Here is a 27,535-nt window from a genome sequence, read left to right on the forward strand (position 1 = left end):
AGGACCTCACACTTGCCAGGCAGGTGCTGCATCACTGAGCTAAGTCCCTGGCCCTGAATATTTTTTAAACATGCATTCAATTTATACATTGCTACAAGGGATTTACAAAGGATTTCCCCCTTGCCAAGTTCTCAACACACACATGCACACACCCCACAATGAATATGTACAAGGTATGATCAAAATAGATGAATATTTATTAAAATTTATTACAGTAAAGGATCATTGGCATTACCCTTCTCCAACATATCCCCCCATTTTGAACGTACTTATCCCATTGTTCTTGTCACTTTCTGAAGCAGTTCTGGAAGGTCGTTTTTTGTGTGTCTCTTTATAAAACTGTAGTCAAAATATGGTGAGTGCTGCTGCCATATTCAACAGAAAGGCAGCCCATAAAAACATGGTGTGTCCTCATTCACCTTACTCATTGGGTACAGTGTGCAACTTCTGGCTCTTAAAGTCAAAATAATCATTAACCGAAACATTTTGAATCTCACGACACCCAGCAGCCACAACAGTACAACCAAAAGGACTTTAGAAAGTAGCAAACATGATGGGACATCTGTGTTTGCAGTGTGTGTGTGTGGGGGGGGGGTAATTGTGAGGGGCATTAATGGCAATGTATCTTACTGTAATAAATTTTTAAAAATCCTACTTTGTATCCTCCTGTGTATGTATGCACACGAGTGTTTAGAGTATGTGTTTGCTCTGACAGATTGGAGGGTATTTGCCGCGCATATCTTGAGGCTGGGAGAGGTCCGTGTGTATTTTTAACCAAAGCTGTATAGCTGGGCTTCATACAGAAGGAAGTAGCTTCTGCTCTCGGCAGCTTGAGGCAGAAAGAAGAAAAACACTGGGAGGCTGACCTGCTTCTTCCTTGTTTCTGTGCCAGCTGGCTTTACTCTTTGGAAAGTCTGCTGGACTTTATAAGATATAGCTTGTATCTATATGCCACACCTACTAACCCTAAGCTACATTATTAAACAAAAAGATGAGTGGACAGAATTAAGTTTTATTGAATTATAGTTACATTAAACATGGAAAAAATTACTGGCTTACTGCACGGAGAAGTAACAATATGTCACCCTGTTAATGGCCATTGAAAATGAAAGGCTTGTGTATATACAAAATACAAATGATATATAAGGTAAAAATTACACAGATCAATTTACAACAACAAAACTAACGTAGTTTTCCAGTTTGTTTGATTTATCTAAGCACGTACTCCTGAAGCCATATAACATTTCTACAATCTGGACAAAGTCCCATTCCAAATCAGTGAGACTAAAACACGTTCAGGTGAGATTGTTAGCTTTCCCTGTATTGCTACAAAGGAAGATAAAGAATTTACACTTAAATTTGAGAGGTTTTGGGTTAGTGACTGTTAAGTGATTCTGCTATCAGGAGTAATAGAGGCTTAGAGCTTTACCTCTTGACAGTAACCCTTGGAATAGATCTCTGAAATTAAATTTCATGAAACTTTCTGAGAATGTTTTATGGACCAGGAACTGTTAGGCTCTGAAGATTACAGAGTCAATTACCTGATCTTTTAATCCAAGATATTAATGAGCTAGTGTCATTTGTCTCTAAAAAAAATGAAAAAGTACCTGTATTCATCGTCTTGAGTAAATGTAACTAATGTGATTTACTCAAGACTCAAGTCCACAGCTGTTTTAGAAAAAGGAAATAGGTTTTGTGGCTATTGGGCAATAATAGGTGTTACATAAATATGGTTCATACTAACTAAATGTGGATTGAAAATAATGTCTAATCTTCAGTTTCATGGGGACAAGTCTTGCTTATTTAATAGCTGGTTTTAATTACCCAAATTGCTTCCAATTATTACCTTAAAGTACTAGTTGATTAACAGTGCAAAGTTACAATCTTCTAAAATGTTAGCTGTCTAACATGTAAGTTCATGTGAATGGAGGTTTGACTTTGGGTACCAGCCACTGGAAACTTGCAGAAAGGACCTACCCAAATGCAGGCAAAAATACGATTCCAGGTGTTAAAAATTTGATATTAATTAGGGTCATTTTAACCACATGTTGATCTAACATAAAGTTTGAGACTTGACTTTAAAAAGGATGATTTTAATTCTAAAAGATACACTCAGAAACTTTTAAGACTGGCTTTTCATCTTGGAATACCGTTAGTTCCATTTCTAGTCAAGGCCCCATAAGATAGATGGTTCAAACTTAACAGAATGAGAATGAGATGCACAGAAAAGATGTAACCTCTTCAGCCTTTCTTAATATGCAAATTTACAAAGCAAATGTTTCAACATTGGTCCATTGACACAAGAATTTGTTTGGCATTGTTTTTGTTTTGAGACACGATCTGATTTATACAGCTCAGCCTGGTCTCAAACTTGCAGCCTTCCTGCCTCAACACCATAGTGCTGGGATTACAGGTGGGCGCCACTGTACTTGGCAGTAGGAGTGTTTTGAGTTCTTTCAAATCATCTGGATTTCAATTTAAAATTTTTAATTGATATTTGTTTTAAATATAAGTTAACTATTGCCCATTTATGTTACTTAAGACTTTGGCAAATGTGTATTTTTTTATTTAAAAAGAAGCATAATTTCTAGCTACACTGCACTTGAAACACAGGGAAGGGGAGAACTTTGCATCTAAGGAGGACTTTTCACTGAGAGGTCTCCAGTTTTCTATTAGCCAAAAGGACTCGCTCCATTTGTAAGTAAGGACACAGACACAGAGAAGTTAAGGTTGACCCAGATATAAAACTGATGCTCTGTCAGGTCCTCACCCTCTCCCCAGTCTGAGAAGCTGCATCATCCTAGAGGGTGGTCTCACCGTCGGCCTCTCTTGCATACTCATCCACATCTGTGAAGTCATAGTCCGACTCCATCTCTATCTTCACCTGTGGCACCATGAAGAGGGGGTTCCGCGAGTAATTGAAAGCAGGTGAAGCTGGACAGGAGATTTTGAAGTGCAAGGTGATGCTGGAAAGAGCGAAGTAGGAAAGAGGAATGATTAACTGTTTTTTTTTTCAGTGTTTTAAACACCATGCCCAGGGCAGGACTCTAGTGCAAATAGTTCTGCCTTGACGAAAGTGTCTGGCCATACAAGCTTTGGCCAGTCCTTGAACTGACCTGGCTGTGTTTCAACCTATTTTCAAATCACTGCCAAAGCAAACTTTCTAAATCACGAATGAGATTGTTTTCCCCTTGTTCAAAGGACAGAACCCAAGCTCCTTAGCATAGCAAGGAGGACTTTCTCTGCTTGAATTCCTGCCTATACTCCTAGTTTGATGCCCAGCATCCCTGTCCTTGCTCTTTGCCCTGTGTGTTTCTGTTTCAGGCCTGTTCTCCCTGCCTAAAATGTCTTTCCTCCTCTGCTCTGCCCATTCTACCCATCTGACAGGATCCTACTGATCTGCTCTAGATTCTCCAGAGAAGGTGACTCACTCCCGAAGGTCACTCACCTTTCTCTAATGTGTGCCCATTATTGTCCTTGCATTCAGGGCTCCATGTCTTTGTTTACCTGTGCTTCTGCATCTCCAGGGATCATGCATGAGGTCTGGTGAGTCCTGGATGCTTAGTCTTTGTTAAACTAGATCATGTTGCTGAGGCTTTCTGTCCATAGAGATGAAATCCTGCTAGTTGGTGATTTTTACTTCCATCTAGTATTTTCATAGATTTGGCAAAATTTCAGTGTGGTTTGGTAGTATCATTTCTAGTTACCAAGTTTTCTGCATTTCTGATCTTGTCCTAGAGATTTATGTAAGTTAATAGGTTTTTGGAAATGCTGTAGACTTATCTGCCACTAGTCTTGGGGTAGCCTGTGCTCTTGCAAATTTGGATCTAGGACCAACTGACTTTTGTTTATTCTAGGGCACATGGTGAGGTACAGGATTGCCTCTACCAGCTTCATAGTGATAATGGAGGCAAGGGCTTTCTTGTCCTGGAATTCTTAATTTTTGAGTCCTTTTATGTAATCAACTAGTGCCATTTTTTTTGCATGGGTGGCTTCTCATTAAGAACATCAAGAAATCACGTTATTGGCCTCAAGGCTCCTGGAACCTGGACTTGAAACCTTCATACCCTACATAATCACTGGTTTTTAGTTAATTTCCCTTAATGCCCTTTCTGACCATTGATAATTAACTCTATTGTTATTGTAGTACATTAAGTATTAGTGTATCTGGTGTTTTGATCCTCAGCATGCATTCATTCTGGTTTTCACTAATATATACTCAAGCCATACATAGTTTTCTTGTATGTGGTTTTCTTTTTAAAATATTTGATTTCAATGTTCTTTGTAATTTTTTTTTTTTGTCTTTTTTTCCTTTTTATCGGTACCAGGGATCGAACTCACAAGTGCCTGCTTGCAAGGCAGGTGCTTATGCTGCTCAGCTAAATGCCCAGCCCCCCTCTTTGTAATATTTTGCAATAATTTTTTTTCTAAAGTTGAATGCCTTTGTGTGTTGTAAGTATGTTGATGTCAGTAAGGAGGAGACTTCCTTGTGACTTGACTCTGCTGATCAGATTGGTCAGCCTTTGTCTCCCAGTGGTGGGGCAGCAAAGGCTTTCTACTGAGATAGCTAGCCTGAGAACTCCACTTCTGGTCATTGCTTAGCCTCTTACGTAAAACTGCAAAGTCAACCTAACAGCCTTTACCTGCGATCCAGTTCTGAGCCACCGAAGGATGCATCAGAGTGAGTAACTCCAACTGGAAGATCTTTTTCCTGGCAGGAAAATTAAAATATCAGAGATGAAGCAGGTCTGAGTTCTAGTTCTCCAGGATCTCCCCACCATCTCCTTTCTCTTCTATTCTCTCACCCTTTGGCAACACTAAGAGAAATGCAGGGGCCTTCGGGGCAGTGTGGCTTTGAGCTCAGTCCTTCACACAAAGGGCTCTTAGCTGGGTCGGGAGTCAGTGAGGTGTGGGAAGGGTCAGGGGATAGAAAGAATGATGGAAGGAAACTAGAGAGAGCAGGGCATGAGAATGAGGGACTCCAAAAGATCATGATGTATCAGGGTAGAGGGTGGTGACAGGAAGTCCTCAGGGGCCCTTGATGGTGCTGGTGGGATCTCCTGGTGACCCATTTTTAATCTCCATCTTTGAGGACAGTGGAAAGTCCTATAACATGAACATCAGGGCCTGGACTTGTGTTGGGATTTTTTGAAGACTTCCAGGACAGACCGTGCAGTTAGAGGCAGCCACAGACTCCCACAGGGTCATAAGCAATGTGTGACTCCTGCAGGCAGCTTCCCATTTGGCATTTGCAGAGGGCTTGTGAGTCATACAGACAAGACTAGGACTTTCAGTTCCAACTTGTCATCCAGATGCCCATTTTTCCCAAGGTAAAGCTTGACTCTCATCTGAGCTCACAATCATTTTAACAACCCCTGGAAAATACAGATGGCTCTGGGGGACATGCTTGGTATGGCCTGAAACAACGGAGCAGAGGGCCAGGGGATGCCACCAGAGGAAGGGCAGAAGTGAGAGGTTTGGGCTAAATTAAAGTGAAGATCAGTGAGAAGAATCTATAGGCTGTTGCTTTGGGGTTTCCATATGGTTAGAGTCCCAACCTACGCGGCTCAGTTCTCTTTGATCTCTGTCTAGCACAGAATGCCCCCGAGTTACAGATGGAAGTTCCTTAAGGGAACAGACAGAGGGTTAGTGACAGTGAGGAGGAAGGGAGAGACACCATGTGTTTTACTTACTGGCAATGCAGTGGATACCATTTTGGGGATCTGATGGGACACTTTCCATGGGGATCTTTATAACTGAGGGAGGAGGGAACTGGGGCTGGAGAAAAACAGTGGGAAAAGCTGGTGAACACACCAACGCAACCACTTTGGCTTTCTTGCCAAGATGGAAAATTCATACATCCAGAGTGTGTAAACCACTGTCCTCTTCACCTCCAGGCTAAACAGTAGGGGTAGATTGTTGCGAACATTCTGGGGCCCATTGAGAGGAAGTAGGAATAGTTAAACCACAGTTCTAGACACTCAGCAGACAGGAAACCACAGTTCTAGACACTCAGCTAGGAATGCCATTCCTCTCAAGAGTTTCATCTATCATGACGTCAGTGATTTGGGAATGAACATCATAATAGCTGTGTTGTTATGAAGACATGTAAAGTGAATTTGTGTAAATTGAATCCCATTTTTTATTGAATTTATCATATAATCTAAGAGATACTTTTTCCCAACATGCAATTTGTTTCAGGCATGTGGGAGCCATCCAAATGAATCAGTGAAAAAATAAGTATTTATCTGCAAAAATATTAGGACTCTGACTATGGTTTTAGAATCTGCCTTTGCAACTTATTTACAAAAAATATATATGAATGAATTATGGTACTCTCTCCTTCCTGGAAGAGGACAGCAATTAAGGACCAGAGGAATTTTGGCCAATCACCATCAGAAGATAGCTTAATCACCACCAACCAGTCAGCAAGGGTCCCAACCCTGTGAGTCTGTGAACAGCCTTCTTTTGCAAAAGACAAGCTTGCCAGAAGAACAAGACAAAGTAGACAGAGAGTTATAAGTCTGGATCAAATTGGGAAAGTAGGAGCCAGGTGCAGTGTTAGGAGATGGTATGGGTGGCTCAGTATACTGGAAATCAAGAGTCAAGGTCAGAGATAGTTTTCTTCACAACATCAGTGTCTTCATTTGTAATGATCACTTGAAGCTTCTGTGATAAGCTTCTGGACTGGCTCATTGTCTGTTGACTCACTGAGTGTTTTGGGGGTGGGATACAAAAGAAGCATAGGAGAAGAAAGGAGTAGATGGGGTAACCAGGTAGTCCCACATTTCTGGAAAATAAAGTCATTCTCCCTTCACTGAGAACACTTGCCTCTTCCCATTTTTATCCACAATATCTTCCAGACAGTCCCAAGCCAAGTTTGAGCCCAGCCCTTCCCGCCTGTTCCAATCCAATCTATCTATAAGTCCCCATCAGACCACTCCCTCAGGCCTGCTCTTATTTGGAAGTAGTCTTTATATCTGCTTTCCATGTTGGATCCATCTCCCGTCCTACTTCTTCACTGACCTGTGCTACTGTTGAAAATGGCTCCAAGAACTCATATGAATGAGAGTGTGGGTTTGGCCAATCAACTGATTCCTGGATAGGGAAGCCCACCCTGAAGATAGTCCCAGAAGCAGATGAGCTCAGCAGCTCAGACCAAGAGCAGCAGAAGCCCCAGCCCACCCTGGACGGGAGTCACATGTTGCTGTGGGGCCCCTGAGAAGCCATGTCTCCCTGCCCAGGTGGAAGAGGAGGAAATCTCCCCTGATCTCCCCTTGTGTCCAAGCCTCACTTCTTCCCCCACCTCCTCATCACTGTCCTCATGGGCCCCTTTCCTTTTCTTCTTTTTATCTGCCTCCTTTTTCTCCTTCTCTGGGAGGATGTTGTCAATCCAAGCCAGATCATGCTGGGAGAAGATGAAGTCCAGAAGCCTTCGAACCAGGATGAGGCCCAGGATCTGTGATGGGAAGACACAGCAAGCTAAGGTTTTGTGGGAGTCCAGGGAAAATTGTGGGTTAGAAAGGTTTTTTCTCCTCAGCATAATTTTTTTTCCCTATGGCAGGTCCTCTTGTGATCAGTGTCTTTGGCACCATTCTGAAGCCCCCACTCCCATCTCAGGTTCTCAGAACAATTTTTTTCTTTTTGGCTATGTAGTTCATCATGGCTTCAAATTTGCAAGACCCTCTTGCCTCCACCTGTAAACATTATTTTTTAAAAAATAAATGGGGAGGTGCAGATAATGCTCTGCTCTGTCCTGGTTGTAACCTGGTTACTCACTCATCTTTCTGAGCTTCATCCTTCTCATCTGCAAGACGTAGTTAGTATCAGTACTTTGGGAGCTGGTGTAGACCAAGTGGAACAGCACTCAGTAAACGCTAAAAGGTAGCTATTATTAGCCTTCCCTTCCTCCTCTCTAAAGCCCATAAGGACCCTACTGGAGGGGACCCACTTCCCTTTCTATGGAGTGCTGATTCTCAGCCCTGGCTGCATATTTACATTTACCTGTAGACTTACTAAAATACCAATGCCTGTGCTTTCCCAAAAGATTCTGATTTAACTGATCTGTGTTGATTCTAACAAGCAGCTAGGTCAAGAGCAGCTGATTAGGGACCTCCAAAGCACATATGTGAGGACCTTACTGTGGTCCTCATCCAGGCCTGCAGGTGATCCGGGAGCATTAGGCCCCATGCTCTGGTCCTCTAGCATGGACTGGGCCTACTTCCTTCCCATGGATTACTTAGAGTCAAATGCAGCACAGTTTTGGCTTTTTTATACCTATTTATTTATTTTGGTACTATACCCTTTTAAAATTACGAAATTTCAAGGTTCCACAATAATTGTAAGCACTCCTATACCTTTCCCCAACTCAAATTTCATATTGTCATTAGTTTTTGAGGTTCTTGATCTGGGGTCCTAACCCCTATCCCCTTTATCTTTTCCAGTTCAGCTATTCTGCATGGTGAGAAGAATTACATTTCATATGCATCTCCTTCTGAGGTCTGTGTGAGTTTTGGTATTAGGGAGTCGCTGGCCCCATCTTCACATCCCCAGCCCCAGCCCAGCAGTTTGGATGTTTTGCCCTGAGCTCAGCATTTGGGTCCTGCATGCAGAGTCTATGTGCTCCCCAGAAATTCTTTACCTTGCCCTCCTGCTCACTCCCACTGCATAGCATCTGGCCATACCTCAGAACCTGCCCTGTGTCTGTTTCTTCAATTAGACAGAGCCAGGTCATCAGTGGCGAGAAGGCAAAGGGGGTGGAAGATGAAGCTAGCCCACTGGGCCTCCCAGAAGACTCCTGTCCACACCACCCTGCTGAACAGGAGGGGAGGCCCATCCCCGCCTTACCATGACTGGGAAAATGATGGCGGCCACAGTGGACTTGAGGATCCAGAGGACAGCCAGGCAGAGGATCTGCACGAGGGTGAAGAGGTGGATGCGGCGCAGGGGCACATGGCGCAGGAAGGCATGGTCTGGCTGGTGCTTGGCGGGCATCAGGAAGAGCTTGCAGCGCTCCCAGAACTGGCGAGGAGAGTGTGGGTTTCAGCTAGGCAGCCAGGTCCAGGAGGTGGCAGGCCTGCTGGGGCCTGGGACTAGAAGGAGTGCCTTGGTAGGGTCTCAGTGTGGGGAGGCAGAAAAGAAGGGGGAGGGAAAGGAGGAGGGGAAGGGGAAGGGGGAGGAGAAGGGGGAGGGAAGGGGAAGGGGAGAGGAGGGAGGGGAGGGAGAGGGAGAGGGAGCTAGCGAGCAAGGTGGACATATAATGCGGGAGAAAGGGTCCTTAGCCCCAGGTGGAGAGGCCTTGGAGATGGTCTCAAAATGAACATAGTCCATACTCAAGGCAAATGCAACTGAACACAAACTATCCAAGAAATTCTGGGATTTTTGTGATGGGTATAGAATACAATACTTCCTCTGCAGAGTTGCCTTAGGAAGTATGACAAAATGCCCTTTGAAGTTAGCTTGATTTGGGCTTTCAGTTCTGAGCCTCAGCTTCCCCACTGGTAAAATGGGGACCTAACTATAGAGATTAAACACCTGTAAGATGCCTAGGATTGTTACTTTGCCTGGCACATAGTAAATGGTGATACTATCATTATTAAGGTTCATTTATTGAATTGGGAAAGCAAGCATTTAGGGTCTTGGTTAGAACTACATGTGAGGGCCAACTGAGGGTCACAGCAGCCGGGGAGGGGATAGCCTCACCTGGATGCCATTCAGGGAGGCCACACCCATGTAGAGGAAGACTCCATACAGAACCGGCATGGGGATGTACTGAAATGGAAGCAGAGTTCTGGATTGGGTCTCTGCCAGGGGCAGGGACCTTGCCCACTCTGATCTGTATAAAGGTGTTTGTCAACCACAGAGGCAGCTGGGGAGCTGGACATTGGGAGGGACTGAGGCCTGAGAGCAGCTCTGGAGCCAGTGAGTGGTAAGGTGGGAAATGAGGACCACTCAAGTGCACTGCTCCCTCCTCCAGCGGGGTGGACAGCTGAGCTAGCGCTCACGCAGCTGCTCCCAGCTTGGGCCCTCTCTCAGGCCTGTGGGAGCCACACGATCTGGCTGAAGAGCTTCCTTTTGGAAGACAGGAAAGCTCCATGGACTGCGCTGTACTTATTCCTGCCAGCCCCTTCCCACCTCCAGGTTCAGCCCAAGGCCCCCAAAGCTGTAGCGAGCTGGGGGCTTTTAGTGAGCTGACCTACAGAGCAGGGAATACCCAGGACACTTAAAATCATCCATCACGTACATCAAATAACAAAGAAGTAAAACTAGAAATATATAAACTATCAATAATCATCAACAAGCCTTCCTTCCAAACATGCACACCAGCAGTTAGTTTGCTTTTTAAAAAATTGGGTATCATTCACGCTGTCCTCCGATGATCACTCCAAGTCTTAAAAGCCTTCAGAGGCATTTCTCCTTTATCTAAGTTGTTTTTCTGCTCCTTTTTTTCTCTCTTCCTTGCCAGTTACCTGATACTGACTGCCATGCCCAGGGGCTGCCTGGCTCTGGAAGAACATTGGTAACCATAAAGAACAGTGCCAATGTGGTTGCCCAACTTGTAGGTGGCATTTATGAGTGTCAGTAGTCCAACCAAGTAAATAGCTTCTCTTCTAAGATAGGTTAGACTGCATTCATTTTCAAACACAAAGCATTATTTGGGCGTGTGCACTGTAAATTTCAATCCACGAAACATTTTTTGGAGTTTTTTTTTGGTACTGGGAATCAAACTTGGGAGCTTGTACTTGCCAGGCAAGCATTTATGCTGCTGAGCTATATTCCCAGCCCACTCCAAGACATATAAACTAAAACTTCATTTATTGATTTAGGGAGTGCTGAGGATTGAAACCGGATCCTTGAACATACTAGGTAAGTGTTCTACCATGAATTACAGTACAATATTTTAAAGTAAAAGTTTTATAGGAAACTATATGACCTTTATCAGTCCGTTAGAACATGCCTTATAAGATTTTTCCCTAATTATGAACTGAGGTAAAAACTTCAGTGAGTAACACTGTCCTAATAAATCTCAAAGTGTGGGAGCAATTGAGAGAGAAATTAAATCTTAAGTAAAAAATGTAGCTATAACTCGGAGCAATACAAATTTAAAGTCATTTAAAATTTCCCTTTTGCGCTAATAAGTACAAAACCACATCAGATATGACAGCTGGATGAAGTGTTAGATGATTTATAATTGCCAGCCACTGAGCATTAAGTCATTCCATTAGGAAGCAAACAAAATTGTCTCTCATCTTGTCATTTGCAGCTCTTCCAGCAAACCCCAAAAGGCTATGAAATCACACTCATCCCAGTGATGAGGCAGTGACCTGGAATTTCAGATTAATCAGCACAAATCTTCCTTGAATCTCCAAGAATAGGCTCTTTTCAATTAGAAGCACAAAAAGTGGCAAAACATTATCTTCAATGTCAGCTTTGATATCATGAGTTAAAGCTGTCAAAAATGATCACAGCCTTCGCATGCAGTTTGAGGCTGAGACCCTGAGATTCACAGGGGATCTGGGTAGGGACACTGCCAGGTGCTCCTCAGAGGCAGCCCCAAAGAACTGTATGAAGTGCGAATAAAAAACAAAACAAAACTTCACAGCCTTAAGAGAGTGGAAAATCTACAAGATTGAGTGTGTAAGTCACGTATGCTGCTCATCAGCTCTGTGGCAACCGCATCCCTCTGTACCTTTGTTTGATAAGATAACCAAATATTTGCAAATTGGTGCTGGAAAGTCTGAAGGTTATCACTGATTACAATGTGAAATCAATACGATCATTCACTAATTCTTATGGACAGGGGATATTTGATACTCAAAGTATAGTGGAATAAGATCTTTAGCATCACCTGTGAGGTCGTTAAAACTGCAAAATTTGGCCCCCCACCAAAACTTATTGAATTAGAATTAGCATCTGCTTAATAAGATCTCCAGTTGATTTTTATACACATTAAAGTTTGAGACATAGCTGGGCATGGTGGCTCACACCTGTAATTCCAGTACTCTGGGATGCAGAGGCAGGAGGACTGAAAAGTTAAAATCTATCCATCCTGGGCAACTTAGTGACTATGAGACCTTATCTCAAAATACAAAATAAAGGGTTAGGGATGTAGCTCAATGAAGGCCTTGATGCCATAAAAAGACTGAGATACCCTGAAACAGAACTCTATTGGAAGAACTGACACAAACAAAAGTATATTTAATAGGTGATATAGAAACATCAATAAAAATGGTGATGCCAGCAGGTAGAATGCAAGTTACCTGTTCCAAAATTTGTGATTATCTCCTCTGTTGGTAAATACGATTTTAACTGAAGTGTGGTCTTGAATAAACAACAGTGCTGTGTAACTCCTCCCTCTTCTCCTTCTTTCTTAACTCTCTCTCTACCTCTTTTCCTCTTTCTTTTTGGACATGCTGGGGATCAAACATTGATTCTTGATACATGCTAGGGAAATAGTCTAACACGAGATACACCTCCTATCCCTCAGGTTAAGCACTCTGCACGTCTAATACTCGCCCATGCAAACTTACAGTTGCAAAAAATTAAACAATATTTATGGGAAAATTATCTTGATTGAAAATAAATTATAAAGCCGGGCATGGTGGTGCACTCCTATAATCCCAGCACTCATTTCTTCCTTTGAGGTAGGAGGATCATTGCAAGTTCAAGACCAGCCTGGGCTACAAAGTTAGGTCAAGGCCAGGCTGAACTGCACAGTAAGACCCTGTCTCAAAAAGATAACACACACACACACACACAAGAAAGAAAGAAAATAAATTATAAGATTAAGTCTAGGATCTCACATATTAAGTTATATTTTACTTGAACTGGCTGTACCAAATTTCTTTTCCTTAGCATAGATTTAGTCTAGTATTTAATACTGGTGTGTCAGCTAGTGATGATGCTTTAATCACTTAACAGTTTTGAATGTGTATTTTTATAAAAGGTCTATTGTTAGAGGTCTATTTTATAAAAGGTATGGACCTTGATATAATCAAATCTTAAATATTATGATCAATAAAAAATCTAGATAAGTATATTTATCAAATAGACTATTGGCAAAATAAAGCATATTACAGCTTTTTTCCCACTCATTGTGAATGAACACATGTAGCAAAGTTTACAAATCCTGTTGTGTTGGATGCAAAGATAATACAAAAGCATTTGGAACTACATAGACCCCCAAAAACATTTCCATGACCACCAGAACAATAATTGAAAATTCTGTGCATCTGCCGCTTTATGTATACAGCCTATTTTATAAAATACATCAATTAATACAGGGATACACTGCACAGTTTGAATGAGTTCCATTTGGGCTACCAATGCAGTAGATGGGAATTTCCACTGTTACTCAAAATGTGGAAATATTACATGCCACCCAAGAGTAAGCAATGTGACTGTACATCACTGAAAGGTCATGACCACCAAAAGCTTTGGCAATGTCAAATCTTATGTGTAGAACTCTGCTTCTTTCCTTTCCCTTTCAGCAGTAGAGATCAAAGCCAGGGCCTTGTGTACGCTAAGCAAGTACTCTGCCTCTGAGTTACAGCCTTACCCTTCACTTGAATTATTTTAATCAGACTGTTGTATCCATGTTACCTACATTCAGAAGACAGACAGTATTAGTGCAAGGACAAAAATTTATCAAAATTTATCAAAATCAGATGTGAAAATCTATACACAGAATGTAATATGTCCATAAAAGAACTGATCACGTTATGAGTGAAACAAGAAAGGAAACTGTCGTGGAATTTTCTGCCTGCTTTGCGTTCTGTTCAAATACACATAAAGGCTGGTTGAGATGGCTGAACTGCTGAACAACAGCGGGGCGGCTGGCCTGCCCAGGCTCTGAGTTCATATCACAGGCACATGGGAACGGCTATCTGCAAAATGTTTCTGGGAATTTTTGGCCCCTAAAGTATGCTGTTCTCAAAAGGGAGTTTTTTGTTTTTTTTTTTAACTTTGTATCGGTACCGGGGATCAAACTCACGACCGCCTGCTTGTAAGGCAGGTGCTTATGCCACTGAGCTAAATCCCAGCCCCACAAAAGGAAGCTTTTGACACAAATGCTTATCAAACAGTATCAGGACTGACATTCACAGTGGTTCTTCAGAGCCCTTTCCACAAAGATTTTCTGGCCGTTTAAAATATACTTTAATAAAATAAAGTACACCTGTTTTTTTTTTCCACTGTTGTGGTTTGAACCCAGGGCCTCACCCCTGCTAAATAAGTACTATATTACTGAGCTATACCCTCAATCCCTAAAACACATTTTAAATAAACAACATAGCCACCTGCCTAAATATTTTGTTAAAACTACCCAACTCAAATCTACTACTGTGGTGTGCCCAGCATTAATTCTCATGCCAGAAACATTTTTTATAAGTGAGTTAATTAGAACCACGATTCTTGGCCTTTGCTTTTTACCAGGTCGCCCCCTAATGAGTTGTTTTGAGACATTCAAGGGAGGGGAAAAAAGCTGCAAATGTTTGGAGCAACTACAAATAATTCAAGAAAGGGAAGTCTTATGTGGGTACCCGTCAGGGGTAAGGACCATTGGTAAGAGACTGGTTGCAGTGACCGTGAAACACCTCCTCCTACGGTAGTAGCAGACGCCTGCCCGCCTCTAATGCAGCACCACTGTTGTGTTAGTGTCTTCCTGCTGGCCTGGTGGGACATAAGCAAGAGAAGCTTCAAACTGTGTGGGAACAAGTCACTTACATGCCAAGACATGCCAGATAGAGGAGCAGAGCAGAGGCCAGAGAACAGTTCAGCATCCCCAACCCTACCCCGCAAGGCTTAAACCAGAAAACGGATGAGCAAGAAGGCCTTGAGCATGCTTCAAATCACAGCAGCATGGACACTCCTGGCTTGGGAAGTTCCTGAGCTACGTAGGGTCAGAAGTTGGCAGAACTGGCTGGGGAGAATTCTCCAGGAAGGCAACAGTGCACCCTGGGCTCGTGAGAGACAGTGGATAGGATTGGCAATCGTATACAAGACAGCGATGATGGCATTGGAGTGGCACAGTAGAATGGCATGATAAAGTCTTGTCATTTAGGGGTCCACAGGCCAGTAGACCTCCCACCCCCAAGGCCTCAGCTCTGTGCTTCCTCAGGTGTTGAAGCCTGGTGGGGTGCAGAGTCTCACCTTCAAGATGGGAGCCAGAAAGACTGAGGTTCCCGTCAGGATGAAGACAATGATGCCAGTCACTCTCTGTTCCCTGGCAGAGAAGAGCACATTTTCAGGGGTGACCTCTGAGACATTCAGTGATCATTCTCAGCCTCCTGCCCCTCTGTGGGCCCTGAAGGTTATGTCCAAGACCATGGCTTCAAAGGGCTTCTGTATCAGCCTGAGGCCCAGCTGACCCACCCAGGGAAGACAGGTGCCTCTGACAGAGGGCAGGACATGTGGCAGGGGCATCGGGAAGGTTGTTTAGAGTAGTGTCTAATGATGGGGCTGCTCAAGCTGGATGGGCTGGGGTTGAATCTTAGCTCTGCCACCTACTCATTATGTGGCATCAGGCAAAGGCCTGGAGATCTTGAGCCAAGTAGGACAGAGATCACATGGATCTATATACCTGTTACCCTGCCCTCTGGTGAAAAGATCCCCCACTGCTGGCAGAACAGGGCACAGTAGTTAGGTAGGCAGGTTTCCCTGAGTGCCAGGTCCCTGTGCAACAACACAGGTGGCTTAGACCCAGGAGCGCGAGGGACTACCCGGTCCCAGGCCTTGTAGTTAGGCAGAGAAGCCACCCTCAGGGCTGCACAGCACCCACTTGTGCCAAGGCAGTGGGGGCGAAGCCCACAGGGCAGTTCTTTAGGAAGATGCCTTGGTCTGGTGTGGACCAAGGAACCCTAAGAAGGGCGTGCTTCCCTGCCTGAAAGAACCTGGGAGCCTGACATGGAATGAGAAGAACAGAAGTTACAGGCCACGGCCATAGTTCAGACAGCAGCGGTGGGCCCAGGAAGTCTTTCAGGAGGAATGGAGATAAAGCAGGACCTGAACCCACCCTGAGAGTCTTGAGAGTCCAAAGGCAGGACACTGCCTAGGTAGTGAGAGCTTCTGGGGCTCATGGGTGTGCATGTGTGTTTATGAGAGAGAGAGAGAGAGAGAGAGAGAGAGAGAGAGAGAGAGAGAGAGAGAGAGAGAGAGATGGAGACGGAGACAGAGACAGAGCGCTGCTCATAGATTACAAAGAAAACTGTACCACTTAGAAATGAATTTTCCTCTCTCCTTATTTCCAGTTGTGATGTCCTGGCCCTGTGGTTCCTGGGATGTCACAGTAGGGGCCTTTTCTACCAACATTCTTTGCAGGTATGAAAAGCAGACTTCCCCTCTCCCACTCAGGTGATCTAGAGCCTGACCCTTCGTACCTGACCCCCAGGAACTGGGGCTGCTCTCCAGGGGCACTGGTCTCCGTCTCCATCTTGAGGCTGTCAATGTGGGCGATGGAGATGACTGTGGCAGCCACGTACCAGGGGAGCCCCATGAAGGAGCACAGGGCCATGAGGATGCCCACCCAGAACAGGTCCAGGTGGTAGCCAGCGGCCTTCTGCAGGGGCAGAGGGACAGAGAAGCTTCTGGGAGTCTGTTCTTCTGTAAAGCAACCCTTTTGTGGAACATAGTCCAACCCCCTTCGGGAGCTACTCTGTGAGGGCGCTGTCATCCTGAACTGTTCCCTGTGAGGACTTCAGAGGTGTTCAGATCGCACCATCCCCAGAGGTGGCTTATTGCCACATTATCTGAAAAGGTCAGCTGGGTAAGGGACACAGGTAGAGGAGAGGAGTGTTCAGGTAAAGGAGGAGATGAAAGGCCCCAAATTTGGGGAGAAGGGCTCTTGCCCAGTGGCCACAGTGCCTCTGCAATTCCTGAAAGAGGAGCCTGAGCTGGGACAGGCATCACATGTAGCCTAAAGTGAGGTCAGGGAGGGGGCAGCCTGAGTCTTCTCAGATCGAGAAGCAGGGGGCTTCAGAGACAAGGGGGTCTAAGAAGCTTTCCTGGCATCATAATTCCAGGCTTATCTCTCTGTCAGCATCTGCTTAGACCCCCAAGTTGACTTTCAGTAGGCACAGAGCTGGAGGGTTACTCTGAGAGGCAAGAGGGCTGTGCCCAGGGGCCCAACTGGTCTCAGCCACATCAAGTCACACCATCCCCCAGCACACAAAGTGGGAACTTGTCTTCTGCTCAGGGTACTGAAAGAACATCTCCCGCCTTAATCCTCCTGACTTTGCGCCCAACACCACCTCACCTTGAGTTTGTTCTCTTTCCTGTTGACAATGACGGCTGTGATCTGCTGGTCCATGAAGATCAGGATGGTCACCAGCAGCGCGGGCAGGATGCTTGCCAGGTACACCCACCACGGGTTCTTCCCAAAGGGGGCCACGAACCAGCCTCGGTCAGGCCGTGTGGGCTGAGCAGAGCAAATGAAGAGGGTCCTTTCCTTTCTCCCTAGTTCTGGCCCTTGTCCGCTGGCCACTATCCCATGTTGCTACCTTTCCCTCACCCGGAGGTACTTCTAAGTACAGTATGTTCCCTTACAGATATGACATTAGGCACCTGCAACTTTAGGTGACAGAACAGAAGCAGCAGGCAAGGGAAAAGAGTGTGAACACAGCAGGGATCTGAAGAATTAAGGAGGTAATTTGCTGCAGCTCCCTGGGGTCTGTTGGGACATGGGAAGGCAATCAGAGAGGACAGCTGGGAGGAAGCACGCAGTCACTAATTACAAAACAACAAAGAGCAGAAGTGAGGCGCTACTGGGCAAGAATAAAGCATTTGAATGGGACCCCCAAGGGCCGACACGCCCCGCCTCTCCTGAGTCCCCTGTCTGAGAAGCATTCTAGATTTATAAAATAAAATAAAAAATCAACTCACACGTGCGCTTTGAGAATAAGAGGTTATTTGTACAGGAGCTGATGATTTTCTTTTGTTGTATTTAAGAGAAACAGGTTCTTCTCAGGCAAACAATTTTATGTGTTTAAACTACTGGAGCAGACCCTGAAATATTACCTTGAAAGTCAAGACCTCAAAAGCAAGGAGGGTGGTTCTAGATTAGTACCTGGACTCTTGACCCTGGTTCCATGGTTGGTGCATCTGCGAGCGAACTGAGCTTGAGCTCAGCCACAGGTAAATGGCACCAACTTAGACTAATGGGTACTTTCTGAAGCAGTGGGTCTCAGCTTCCAGTATGCCCAGAATCACCCACAAGACTTGTGAAAATGCAAATTGCTGCCCCCACCTGTTTTCAGATTTTATAGGTGTAAGGGATTGAGAATTTGCATTTCTAATAAGTTCCCAAGTGACCATGTGACGTTAGTCCAGAGGCCATGCTTTGAGAATCACTTTTTTTTTTTATCGGTACCAGGGATCGAACTCACGACCGCCTGCTTGCAAGGCAAGTGCTTATGCTGCTAAATCCCCAGCCCCGAGAATCACTTCTCCAAGGGATCATTTTCAACAGATCCCAGCTGATCCCACTTGTAGACTGCACTGGAAGCACCCAGAAGAAGGTTAGAGCACTGGAAACACCAGCTGGCTTCGGCTTCAGCTGGCATCTTCCTCCTTGAAATCCTTGCAGGATTTCACTGTGATTATGTCCCTACCCCCTCTCAATAGAAGCGCCTGGAAAATTACGCAGGGAGGAAGGGATGGTGCACACACAGAATCAACGGGGTTTAGGTTGAGAGAAGAAAGTTCGAGGAGCACAGAGGACCAAGTGCTAGGACTAGTGCACAGGCAGGCGAGTGTCCTGAGGAGGGGCAAGGGGCAAACCTTGATAACACTGGGTACATGCAACTTGGGTGTTTCCAGGCCAAAACAGGCATCGATTCCACAGAACATCAGGATGGAGAAAATGATGGAAAAGTCAGCGACCAGGGCCCGGACCTGCAGAACGGAGAGGAGCAAGTGAGCAAAATATCTACTCATTCCATATTCCCCCAGTCCTCTGGCAGCAAAGAGAATAGTTAAAGGCTGTGTTGAAGCCAGCACCTACACTCAGGTCCTTGCAACTGTGTGACCTTGGGGTACATGGTATCTTTCTTAGCCTCACTTTGCTCCTCTGAGGTGGAGATGATGATGGTACCCACATCAAGAGCAAGGGAACCACAGTGCATTTGAAGTACCTGGCATGGAGTAGTCATCCTGGGAGTTGTGATCCATATGGCCATTTTCTGGGATAGTGCACACCAGCAGGTGTGGTGGGGGCGAGACTTGAACTCAGAGGAAACCATAGCCCCTATCGTGGAGCATATGCTGACAGTTCATGGGGTGGGGAAGGGGAGGTTTGCAGAGAAGGAAGTATTCTTTGCCTGTTAAATAAGTTCAGATTGTCTAGCTATTGCTCTCTATGTATATTTTGTTAATATTGAAAGGTATTAAAAGATAAAACTTAGAACCCAAATTAGGTTAAGATAAAACTTAAAACCCAAATTAGGTTTAAGTTTTTTGAGACAGGGTCTCATTATGTAGTTCAGACTGTCCTTGGACTCCCTATGTAGCCCAGACTGACCTCTAACTTATGGAGAATGATCCTCCTGCCTTACTCTCCAGAGTTCTGGGATTACAGGCATGTGCCACCATACTTGGCTGCAAAATATACCTATATAAATGTCATTTTGTTAGTTTTTAGGGAGAACTGTCTTCTGAAAGTGACCATCTAGCACCTCTCGGAGCTAGATGTGGTCACTGTAGTCATTTAGTCACTGAAGTGTGAGGAGGGAAAAGGAGAGAGGGTCAGCGTGCGCAAAAGCTCTTTGCTGGTATCTTCATATCTAGGCAGTGGCTTGAGATTATAACCGTAGGCACATATATGTGCATTTTTGGTGCCGTACTTGGACTTACAGTATACAAAGTTCATACTCTACTGCACAGCGTCTCAGCCTTATGGATGTCCCTGAGATAACAATGTATGACAAAAAATTAGAGGTAGATTAAATATTTTTTGTTACGGTTGATAGAAAAGATGCATCTTGTAATTGTTACAAGGGAGTGTGTATCCAGACTTATCATGAGATTGGAGCAGAGGGGCAGAAGAAAGCATAGAGGAAAGATGTGTGCAGCGTGTTCAGATTTACATTTTGGTGAGAATCACTGATGTGCATGCATCTTCTAGCTGTGTGACTATGTTTTTTTTTATTTTTATGGTACCAAGATCAAATTCAGGACCTCATGCTTGTTAAGCAGGTACTTATACTGCTGAGCTAAATCCCCAGCCCCTAGCTGTGTGATTGGGATGCATTAATTCTGTGGGAACATACTTTCTTGCTAGTATCTCAAGAGTAGAAGTCCCGCCAGGTGTGCATGCCTATAAACTCACTATTGGGGATGCTGTGCAACAGAGTATGAACTTTGTATACAATAAGTGCAAGTATTGTACCAAACACACACACATGTGTGCCCACAGTTATAATCTCAAACCATCATCTAGATATGAGGATACTAGCAAAGATACTAGCAGTTCTACATCATGAGTTCAAGGGCAGCCTGAACTATAGAATGAAACTCTGTCTCAGGAAAAAAAAAGCAGACATCTGATAACTCTCAAAAGCATGTTTGGTGTACTCTGTCCCTTCACATCTCATTTTAAATTGAGCATTAAGGGACTGAAGTATTTCAGTTGTAACTCTGCAAAGACTTCTAGCTAGAGGCCTGTTGTCATTTTCATCTTCAGTGAAATTTTTCTTCCCAAGAAAGGCAGGATGACAATTTTTTCTACCAAACTGAGTTAATGAAGTGCATTCTTGGGTATTAAAAACTCTCTTCTAGCTTTGGGATTTTGAATTGGTGAATATTCATGGTGTGTGGGAAAGCATGACACACACTGTACAATCTCAGTCGCACCAAATGGCATGCTGGGTATGAAGGCTGCTTATGACTGCAGATGACTTTGTTCTTTGCTCCTTGTGGTTTTGTTTCCTGTAATGCACACATTCACTTTTAAAAAGTAAAGGTTATCTTTGGAACTCCAAAAAAATTCACGTGGACATGTAAAGTCTAAGATAATACCATTGAATAAGGACAAGGAAAACGTTTTCTCTGTACAATACAAAGCTTTCTAAGAGATGGAAGGCATGAAGAGGGAGAGAGAGGGACATCAGAAGAATTAGGATGAGTTATGTACCTGTGCCAACTTCCCACATAATAATGACTGGAATTATTTTGTACTGCACACATGTACTAATAAGAATAAAATTTTTTAAATACTTATAAGCTATAGAAACAAAGACTGTGATACTGGTTTACATATAAACCAGTGAAATAGAATGCAGAGCCCACAGACAGACCGTGTCATATAGGAACATTTGATATATAGCAGAGGAAGCCTTGCAAAACAGCAGAGAATCAATGGTCTTACATAAATACTGGAACAATCGACTATTTATATAAAAGCACAAAGAAACACTATCTCATACTATATACATCAGAATCAGTCTTTCTGGGATGTAGATTTAACATGGAAGAAAAAAACAGCGAGCTGGACATGGTGGTGCATGCCTATAATCCCAGCACCCAGGGGGCTGAGCCAGGAGAATTGCCATGAGTTTGAGGCCAGCCTGGGATACACAGTGAGTCCAGCCCAGTCTAAAATGCATAGCGAGACCCTATCTCCAAAAAGCCAACCAACAAAACAAACAAAAAAGCTCAACAACAACAAAAAAATTAAAACAAAACAAAACAAAAACCAGTGAAGCATCTAAAAATAACAGAGAAGATATCTGTGTCCAGTATTTTCTCTTTCTTTCTTTCTTTCTTTCTTTCTTTCTTTCTTTCTTTCTTTCTTTCTTTCTTTCTTTCTTTCTGGTACTGGGATCAAACTTGCAACCTTGTGCTTGCCAGGCAGGCGCTTACACCACTGAGCTAAATCCCTAGCCCTGTGTCCAGCATTTTCCTTGAGAAAAATTTTACTCTATTAAGTTACAGTCACTCTAAGAGTTTCTGTTTATCAAAAGATCCCATTATAAAAGCAAATGGCAAGTCACAGAATAGGAAATATATTGAGAACACATATGATTATAAAAGGGTTTAACAATGTATAAAAAACTCTTACAAATCAGAAAGAAAAAGACAATCCAGAAGAAAATGTGTAGGAGATTTATACAAATACTTCCATGAAGAAAGTCAAATGACCATGTATTCAGTAAATACATGAAAATCTTTTCAGTTCTATTAGTTATCAGGGCAATGAAAAATTTAAGAAACACAATAAACTACTACTACTCTGAAAAATTGAATATAAAAGCCTGAAAATACCAAGTGTTGTCAAGGGAGCTTGAAAACAAAGGACCCAGTCCTCCATGACTCCAAAGTCTGTGCCCCTAACTTAAACTGCCTGGGCCCCGCCATGTGGTGTCCATTATGTTAGCTCACAGTCCCTCTCAGGAGGCTCCGCAGGGGCCTTGCTTACTTGTCAGGCTTTAGGTCCCTCAGAACTGCAGAGTGCACTTACCTTGGTAGGGAAATAGCGGCTGAACTTGAATTTCTTCAGAGTCAAGGTCATGGAGTATGTCCCAAAGAAAAGGATGAAGGACATGAGCGCCAGGTCTGGGATGAACTGGCAGGAGTTCCCGAGGAGGCGCCCTCCGTAGCTCAGGCACTCCTTCTTGCTCAGCAGAGACCAGTCCAGTGCTGTGAGGTTAAGGGGGTTGTACTGGGAGGGCAAGCACAGGAGACGAAGAGTCAGGACTTTCCTGGTGGGTCGGCTGTGTCCGTCCCTCTATAGTCCAGGCAGCCCACACTGCTGCCCACGCTCTGAGGGGCCCCAGCCCTCCACAGTAGAACCCTCAGCACCAGTGTGGGATGCCAGGGACAGGCTGGCTCACGGAATGACAAGCAGGCAGTTCTCTGAGACGATCAGGAGCTGACCCAGAGGACACGAGGCTCTGCTAGCAAGGAGTAGTGTGAGGGCAGGGGAAGCCCTGTCCCTCGGCAGGCAGGCCAGGCTCCTGCTTGGTGAACAGCCTCGGGTGGCCTTGCTGACACCTCTGTCCTGGGGTCTCACGGTTTAGTCTCTCCTTTCCTTCCCCTCTATCACAACCTTACTAGTCCCTCTTGGGACATTTCAGTTACTTCCTCCCTTAGTGTTCCAGATCTTAAAATCCAGGACACGCAAAACAAGGAAATTAGATATATAAATACAAAGGATTTGAACTTTGTATTCATATCCTTTGTATCTATGGGATTGATCCCATTGCAGATCAAAAATATTTTTAAAAAATTGTCTCTGGACTGAGCATGTATGGACCTTCTCCTATTCCTATTCCCTGAACTATATAATACAATAACTATTTACATTGCATTATGTATTATAAATAGTCCAGAGATGATTTGAATTATATGGGAAGATGGGCACAGGTTATATTTAAGTAAGACACCACTTTATATAAAGGACTTGATTATCTGCAAATTTTGGCATTCCTAGCGGATTCTGGAATCAATCTCTAAAGAATGACTGTGTTCATATATTCCTAAGAATAATAAGATGAAGAAAAGGAGAGTAATTTATAATAAAATTTAATAGACTTTTTAAACACTTATAGAGTGTTTCAAAACAAGATAACAGGAGAGTAACAATGGTTAATCCATTGTATATGGTTATCTTTAAATTAGTTACTCAGAGTATAAGATATAGGCATTCAATTGTCCAACCAACATTAGCACAAACCTTTCTTTTCAATGAACTAAGAGAAATCACTAATATAACTATCTTACTATTTTGTATAAATTTATACATTATATATAATATTTATATATAATACATTTTTTGCTTTTCCTTTTTTTTTCTCCTTTCCCCCATCCCAGTGTCTCTTTCCTTTTGAACGGTTTCTTCCCATTTTACAATACTTATTGTACATCTTGAATTTTATTTACTTTTTCAGCTTCTCACACTAGGGAAACAATATGCTATTTACACATGTAGTCTGGTTTATTTCACTTATAATTGTGGTTTCAAGCTGCATCCATTTACCTATAAAAGTCTCAAGTTTCTCCTTCTTTATAGCTGAGTAATACTCCATTGTATTAAAAGACTACATCTTTTTTATCCATTTGTTGGTTGATGGGCATTTGAGTTATTTCTAAGATTTAGCTATTACAAATAGTGATGCTATAAACATAGATGTGCATATATCGCTGTGGTACAATGTTTTTTAATTCTTCTGGGAAGATAGCCAGAAGAGGAATAACTGGGCCAATGGGACCTGCAATCCTAATTTTTTGAGGAATTTCCACACTGATTGTACAGTAATACATATTTTTTAAACTTAATGTGGAAAATCTGGGTATAGTGTAATCCCAGCACTGGGGAGACTAAGGCAGGAGGATCATTGCAAGTTCAAGACCAGCCTGGACTACAAAGTGAGCCCAAGGCCAGCCTGAACTACAGAGGGAGACCTTGTTGCAAAAAAACTCTTAATGTGGAAATGTTTAGAACAGCTATGTAATGAAGTAAACAGATACTTGAAACTAGTTATAATAAATGTTTGGATTAAGACAAGTGTAATAACTCGTTACAAATAAGATCCTCAAGGGACTGTACTTCCCTGCGTCCACACAGTGTCCACAGCGTGACAGTGATGATATTCCTGTCAAAGGAGACATCAATTTTCCACCCCTTTTAATCTGGACTGGCCCTTAAACTGCGTAGACTAAGGAGGAAGAGACTTTGAGTTAGTTCAAGAGGCCTAGCAGCTTCTGCCCTCACTCTTGGAAACTGAGACCATCATGCTGTGCGAAGGACTGAGGAGCCCTCGGAGCTGTTCTGCAGGAGGCCGGCCCCTCAGCAGGTTTGCTGGCTCAGTCAGCCCTGTAGGAGGGGGGCCAGCGGGACAGCCGGCCAGCCTACAGCAGCATGAGAATCATAAATGCTGCTGCCTTCATTCACGGATTTTGACCACAGCTTGTTACGCAAGAGCTGATAGGAGTGAGGAGCTTTGGGGTGCAGCCCTCCCACGCTGTCTTGTATCCTGGGGCTTCATCTACTGTATGCACCTGTACTCACCTGGCCTCAGTGACTCTTCTCCAGTTTGTCTCTGTGGTTTTCCCCATGCGATTTCGTACCCTCAACCCGTGTTAGCCTACCCACTGCCCCCTGCACAGTTTTTGTGTTTTCCCCTTGCTCTGTGATGTTCCCTGTGCTTGGAATATGCTCCTCTCTACGGAGCCAACCTCCTCTCAACCTGGAACACTAAAGTACATTCCACTCTCTCCATGAGGCTTTCCCCCTGGCTTCTCCAGCACGGCTCCTCTCCTGACACCAAGATCAGAAGTACATGTGCAGCCTGTATTTGATGTGTGGCACATTTTGCTTGTGTCATTTAATAGATTTTCAGGTTGGAAAGCAAATTGGAGGACAGAGGCCACACTGGTATTTGTTATGGTTTGTGTCTAGATGTTCCTCCAAAGTCTCATGCAGTCATACAGTTTCTTTTTAATCTAGAGTATGTGATTGATGTGTAGTGCAACAGTGGGATTAAGGGTGGATAATTGCTGGATTAATTCTTTGATTGGATGGGCATTGCTCTAATCTCATTAGACTGAATGTGATATAAGGGACGGAAAGAGACAGTCTCTGCCCTATTGCTGCTTTTGCTGTCTTCCACCACCATGAACCGTTGCCCCTCTGCCATGTGCTACTCTGCCTTGGAGCCAGCTGATAATGAACTGAAACTTCCACAAACTGTGAACTAAATACACCTTTCCCCTTTAACTTCAGGTATTGGGTATTTTGTCTTACCAATGAGAAAAGTAACTAAGATAATGTTTTAGTTTATGTGTTTGTTTTTCACGATGCTGACAACAGAACCAAGGCCCACGTGCATGCTACACAAACTCGCTACCATTATATACACACCACACATTGGCTTCTCAGATTTTTTTTTCATTTTAGGTCTCAGTGTACATAGTATCTTGCACATTTGAGGAGCAGGTACTGATGAGTTTATACTTCTTCCCTCAAAATCTGATATTTGAGAAATTTTAGATCAAATTGCCAACTGGGGTATGCGGAGATAGAGCCATCAGGCAATTCATGAAGCAATCTCAGGAACACTAACAGTCTGCAGGCTTTCTAGGTGCTACTCTTCACTTGAATTTGAACTTCCTACTCTTAAATCCACTCAGGCTTCTATGGACCACCGCTTGTCATTATTGGGAAAGGCAGATGAAACCTGAAAATCAAGGGGAGTGGGGAGTGCAAAGGACAGGTCAGAGTCACTGGAGGTGGGGCCCTGATTAACCACGGGAACTGACATTGCTGGTGGGAAGTGGGAGGGCCCTCATGGAGGGGGAAAGACATGGAAGAAGGATGAAAAAGAAAGGATGTGTGTAGCCTTGTGTATCATTCTCCCCTCCCTCTCCTTCCCTTCTGTGTCATATTTATGCATATGGATTTAATGGGATGAGGCATAGTTCTTAAATGAGATGTTTACAGTATATACTTAGGTATGCATTTGCAAAGCTCTGCAAATGGGGTCAACGTCTGAGAGTTTAGGCTGTTGTGCTTTGGTCTCAGTTTCTCAACTGTTGGAGTTTCTCCAACTCTCAACTCTTTTTTTCACATACAACCCACCCCGATCTGAAACAAACCATGGAAAAGCACTTTAATGGTCTGAGGAGCAAGGACTTACCAGAGAACTGTTGGTGTTTGGTGCCAGCGGGGCTGAGGCATTGAAGACAGTTGTGTTCACTGTGGATGAGCACACAACATGGGGAAGGGTCAGTGGCTTCTGGGCAGTGGCACAGACCTTCCTGCGTTCCTGAATCTTTCTGGTTCCTGGAGCCAAGGACTGGCTTCCACTGTGACATAAGTTCATACCCAGCCCCTTTTCCCTCCCCACTTTACCCTGGGGAGGGAAGGGTGATGGGAGGGAGCCCAGGCCCCAGCTGAACCAGAACAGTTGGGTCCACTGGGTCTAGGATGGCTGTGGCCTGACGATGCACAGCTGGCTTTCAAAATCAACATACAGAAACTGGTACTGAGAAGAGCTTTGACTGATGCGCCTTGTGAATCCCTGCTGCCCACTAGACCCATTTCTGTGCTGTTAGACTTAAAAACTTTTTGAAGAACTAATTCCATGCCCTGCACTTATGCCAAACACTTATATGTATTCATTTGTTAAGTTCCCAAATCTCTACAAAGTTTCCTTGTTTTACAGATGAGGTAACTGAGGCCCAGAGAAGTTAACTTGCCCATTGCCCAAGGTCACACAGCTCACACTCAGAGTTACGACCTACCCCGGCAGCATGGCCCAGAGCCGTGACTCTCCCACGCTGCACACTGGGCTTCCTTGTCCTGTTCCCCTGCACCCACACTTCCCTTCACTCCGGCCCCTCTGCACACGTGCTTTTTAAGGTCAGCTGGGCCTGTCCTAACTTATTTGCCATGATAGTATCTTCTCTAATCGGAAAACATCTGAGACCTGGAGGAACATCAGGAACCCAAAGGTGCTGCTCTCTTGTCGTGCATGGCTGTCCACTGGGCCATGTGCTTAAGTGCATCTAAGGGTCCCTTCAAGTCCATGAGGACAATTAGAAG

At 44.0% G+C, this 27,535-nt stretch overlaps 1 protein-coding gene and 1 long non-coding RNA gene across 4 annotated transcripts in view; one reads left to right on the forward strand and one right to left on the reverse strand.

Annotated features, from left to right (window-relative positions):
• Nucleotides 1-174: 174 nt before the first annotated feature.
• Nucleotides 175-27,535, reverse strand: part of Slc4a5 (solute carrier family 4 member 5) — a 113,376-nt gene continuing 86,015 nt past the window's right edge. For 2 of the 3 annotated variants that reach the window (XM_063229609.1, XM_013151558.3), the window contains 11 exons: nucleotides 26,628-26,686; nucleotides 22,451-22,651; nucleotides 18,775-18,888; nucleotides 17,252-17,413; nucleotides 16,377-16,555; nucleotides 15,151-15,223; nucleotides 9,703-9,771; nucleotides 8,848-9,021; nucleotides 7,307-7,459; nucleotides 4,644-4,711; nucleotides 175-2,966 (listed from right to left, as the gene is read on the reverse strand). In XM_063229609.1, coding sequence (XP_063085679.1) covers nucleotides 2,801-2,966; nucleotides 4,644-4,711; nucleotides 7,307-7,459; nucleotides 8,848-9,021; nucleotides 9,703-9,771; nucleotides 15,151-15,223; nucleotides 16,377-16,555; nucleotides 17,252-17,413; nucleotides 18,775-18,888; nucleotides 22,451-22,651; nucleotides 26,628-26,686 — 1,418 coding nt within the window. In that variant the 3' untranslated portion in view covers nucleotides 175-2,800. Of the gene's footprint in view, nucleotides 2,967-4,643; nucleotides 4,712-5,693; nucleotides 5,779-7,306; nucleotides 7,460-8,847; nucleotides 9,022-9,702; nucleotides 9,772-15,150; nucleotides 15,224-16,376; nucleotides 16,556-17,251; nucleotides 17,414-18,774; nucleotides 18,889-22,450; nucleotides 22,652-26,627; nucleotides 26,687-27,535 lie in introns of all 3 variants that reach the window. The other variant, XM_063229611.1, reaches the window with a different exon arrangement.
• On the forward strand, nucleotides 7,421-8,854 carry LOC106027522 (uncharacterized). The gene is made up of 3 exons (XR_001201109.2): nucleotides 7,421-7,487; nucleotides 8,445-8,499; nucleotides 8,720-8,854. It is a non-coding gene; the product is annotated as an uncharacterized LOC106027522 (long non-coding RNA).

This window comes from Cavia porcellus, unplaced genomic scaffold (assembly GCF_034190915.1).
Source record: "Cavia porcellus strain 051 isolate PalLab524CR breed Dunkin Hartley unplaced genomic scaffold, mCavPor4.1 scaffold_18, whole genome shotgun sequence".
In the NCBI taxonomy this organism is placed as follows: Eukaryota; Metazoa; Chordata; class Mammalia; order Rodentia; family Caviidae; genus Cavia; species Cavia porcellus.